Source organism: Artibeus jamaicensis, unplaced genomic scaffold (genome assembly GCF_021234435.1).
Source record: "Artibeus jamaicensis isolate MK-2021 breed Jamaican fruit bat unplaced genomic scaffold, CSHL_Jam_final contig_685, whole genome shotgun sequence".
In the NCBI taxonomy this organism is placed as follows: Eukaryota; Metazoa; Chordata; class Mammalia; order Chiroptera; family Phyllostomidae; genus Artibeus; species Artibeus jamaicensis.
The window spans coordinates 25,615,815-25,618,557 of NW_026521924.1; the positions used below are offsets into that span (position 1 = coordinate 25,615,815).

General features: G+C 40.2%; 1 protein-coding gene across 1 annotated transcript; it reads right to left on the bottom strand.

The window, feature by feature from the left end:
- Positions 1-466: 466 nt before the first annotated feature.
- On the bottom strand, positions 467-940 carry LOC119063165 (60S ribosomal protein L21-like). Its single transcript, XM_037164347.2, has one exon. It carries the CDS (start codon positions 935-937, stop codon positions 467-469), a length of 471 nt encoding a protein of 156 aa, XP_037020242.2. The 5' UTR covers positions 938-940.
- Positions 941-2,743: the final 1,803 nt, after the last annotated feature.

Consider the following 2,743-nt stretch of genomic DNA (forward strand, 5'->3'; position numbering starts at 1 on the left):
TGACGTACCAGTAACAAAACTTTCATTACTGGGCACTTACATATCTTTGGGAGATGTATGTTCTGTAGAATTTTATCAATAAAATTTTGTGTATTGATCAATAGTTTCAATGTGTTTATTTATATAGTCATTATCATATGTTACTAAAGTGACAACTTGAACAGAAAATAAATCCATAAGGAAAAAAATGTATTCCTAGAGTTTTATAGTCACAGTAGATGTAAACATTAAATTTTAACTTAGGTACACGTTCTCTTTGCATAGAAACTGTGAAAGGTCATGAATAAAAAGGCTGTTGAGCATAAGCTTGTATTCCATTAGATGAAAAGTCTGTGGGGTAAGAGGACTAGAAATAGGAGTTTGAGGGAAAGAAAAAGTGTTTAAAATTTTCCAGCTATTAAAGTGGTTTTCATATGTACATATATCTTTTTTATCAGTACAGAGGTCTTTCATTTTGTTACACTCATCACGCCATGAATTCACAGGGGGTGGGTTCCGGCAGCTCACACTCCTTTCCGCGGGTCCTCACACAGTGCGCAGCTCTGCGTGGAGCAGGCTGGAGCTTCAGGTGGCCCCAGGCACCCTTCTCCTGGGCTTCCTTCTTTTTCTGATCATTTTTCTTCACACGCCCCAGGAAGCTATCTTGGCTCTTAGAGTGTTTAATGTACGCAATACATAGACTAATTCTCTTGGTGAGAATCTTGCCCTTAACTTTGTTGACAATGCCTACGGCATGCTGGGTAACACCGTAGATGCCTCCGATTTGGTAACATTTGTGGGACATTCCTTTTTGAACAGTGCCCATTCCCTTGATGTCTACAAAATCACCTTTCTCATAGATTTGCACATACATGGCCAAAGGAACAACACCATGTTTTCTAAAACACCTAGAGAGCATAGAGCAGGTGCCTCTCCCCTTTCCCTTTGTGTTAGTCATTTTGATGAATTACTGGAAGATAGCAGCTCCAGCCAAAGAGAGAAGACGTATATGTTTTAAATGGATGATGGTGGGTACTGAATTAGTATGGCGTTTTGACCTCAATTAATTTATTCTTCAAAGTTATAAAGGAGTTTTAAAATATTAATATTTAAAGCATGCTTGCATAATGAATTTAAGATTCTTTTATGATGTTGAGGACTGTTTGTACCTTTTCGTTGCTGAGTTATCGTCCATTGTACGGTTGTAACAGAGCTTGTTTATCCATTGACTGGTTAATGGCCTTTTGGGTTGTTTCTGGTTTTGGACAATTATGAGTAAACCCTCTATAAACATTTGCATACAGGTTTTCATATGAACATAAATTGTCATTTCTTTTGGGTAAATACTGGGCAGCGGGATTCCTGGGCTATGTGATAAGCATGTATAAGACACTGCCAAACTGGTTTCCAAAGTGGCTGTGCCATTTTGCACTTCCACTAGCATAAGAGTGCCACCTGCTCCCCATACTTGCTGGCACTTTGTATATGATTTTATTTTAGTCATTCTAACAGATGTGTAATCTGAAGCTATTTTAAGAGATTAAAGTCATTAGCTTAAATTTCTGGGATTCTAAGAATCTAAGTCACTTAGAATGATGGTGTGAAGATGTTTCCTATTTCCCAACTCTCCCTAGCACACTGTTAAAACAGCCTGATTGGTGAGGAGTTTTTCTCCAGAACCCCGTCACTGAACCTACCTCCTTCTCCACAGGTCAGAGGTCACTCTTTGCAGTAAATTGAGGAGCATCTTGCAATGGAAAGATCTGCAGATGTCCAAGAGCTGGTGGAAGAGTATGAATTGCCAGATTACAACCTTTGAAAAGTACAGGTAAGACCCCATCATGACCCCCTACTGCTCCTGGGCTGGGACCACACCCTGCCTCAGGGTCCTATGCTGTTTCCAAACACAAAACTCCTTATTCAAATCTCCCTCATCCCCATGGCATGGTGTGTGCTGTCTCATGGCTACTCAACCACGAATGTGCCTTCAGCCTTGGTCACAGGGTAGGAGACCCCCCGAGGAGGATAATTAGCTCTGTAGGTCTCTTTAATACACCTTACCTTAAGTTCATACAGGGTAAGTAGATGCCTCCTCCAAAGACACGACCTTCTAAATAACTCCTACTTTGTGATCTGCATTCTGATATTGAGGAAAGGCAGTCTCTAAGTGTGGAGTGCAGAGCACGGTATATCTTCATAGTGTTTTGTTTAAATGTCTTCAATCTTTCTAATATTTTTTTCTCTTTGACGTATCAATAACTGAGAAAGGTGTGTTTAGGGCTCTTCACACACCCATGGGTTTCTCAGCTTATGCCTTTAATTTCATTGATGTTTGTTTAATAGATCCTGATTCTATTAATTTGGGTAAATATGAATGAATTCCTGGCGAGCTGAATTTTTTTTATCAGTATACAGTGACCAAATACACCAAGTGCAGAGACAGCGAGCAACAAAGGAAAGAGAAGGCATTCTCTTACAGGAGACACTACTCTGTGAGTTCGATAAAAGCACAGACTGAGGCTTTTTCTCTAGGAAGGAGGGAGAGAAGGGAGAGAGGTCTGGTGTCCAGCTTTATAATGTGGTACAACTCCCTGCAGCATTGGTCTCTCTCTTGCTTTATTTTACATTAAGTACTGCTGACCAGTGAAGATTTCTCTCAGTCGAGACTAGTTCATAAAGGCTGCTCCTTCAAATGTGCAGACAAGGGAGCAAATGTGCAGGGACTTGAAGAGTCAACAAAATGTGACACATTTAAAGGAAGAAA

Excerpts from the sequence above, each read along its gene's own strand:
- LOC119063165 (XM_037164347.2), bottom strand. The coding sequence starts at position 937 with ATGACTAACACAAAGGGAAAGGGGAGAGGCACCTGCTCTATGCTCTCT.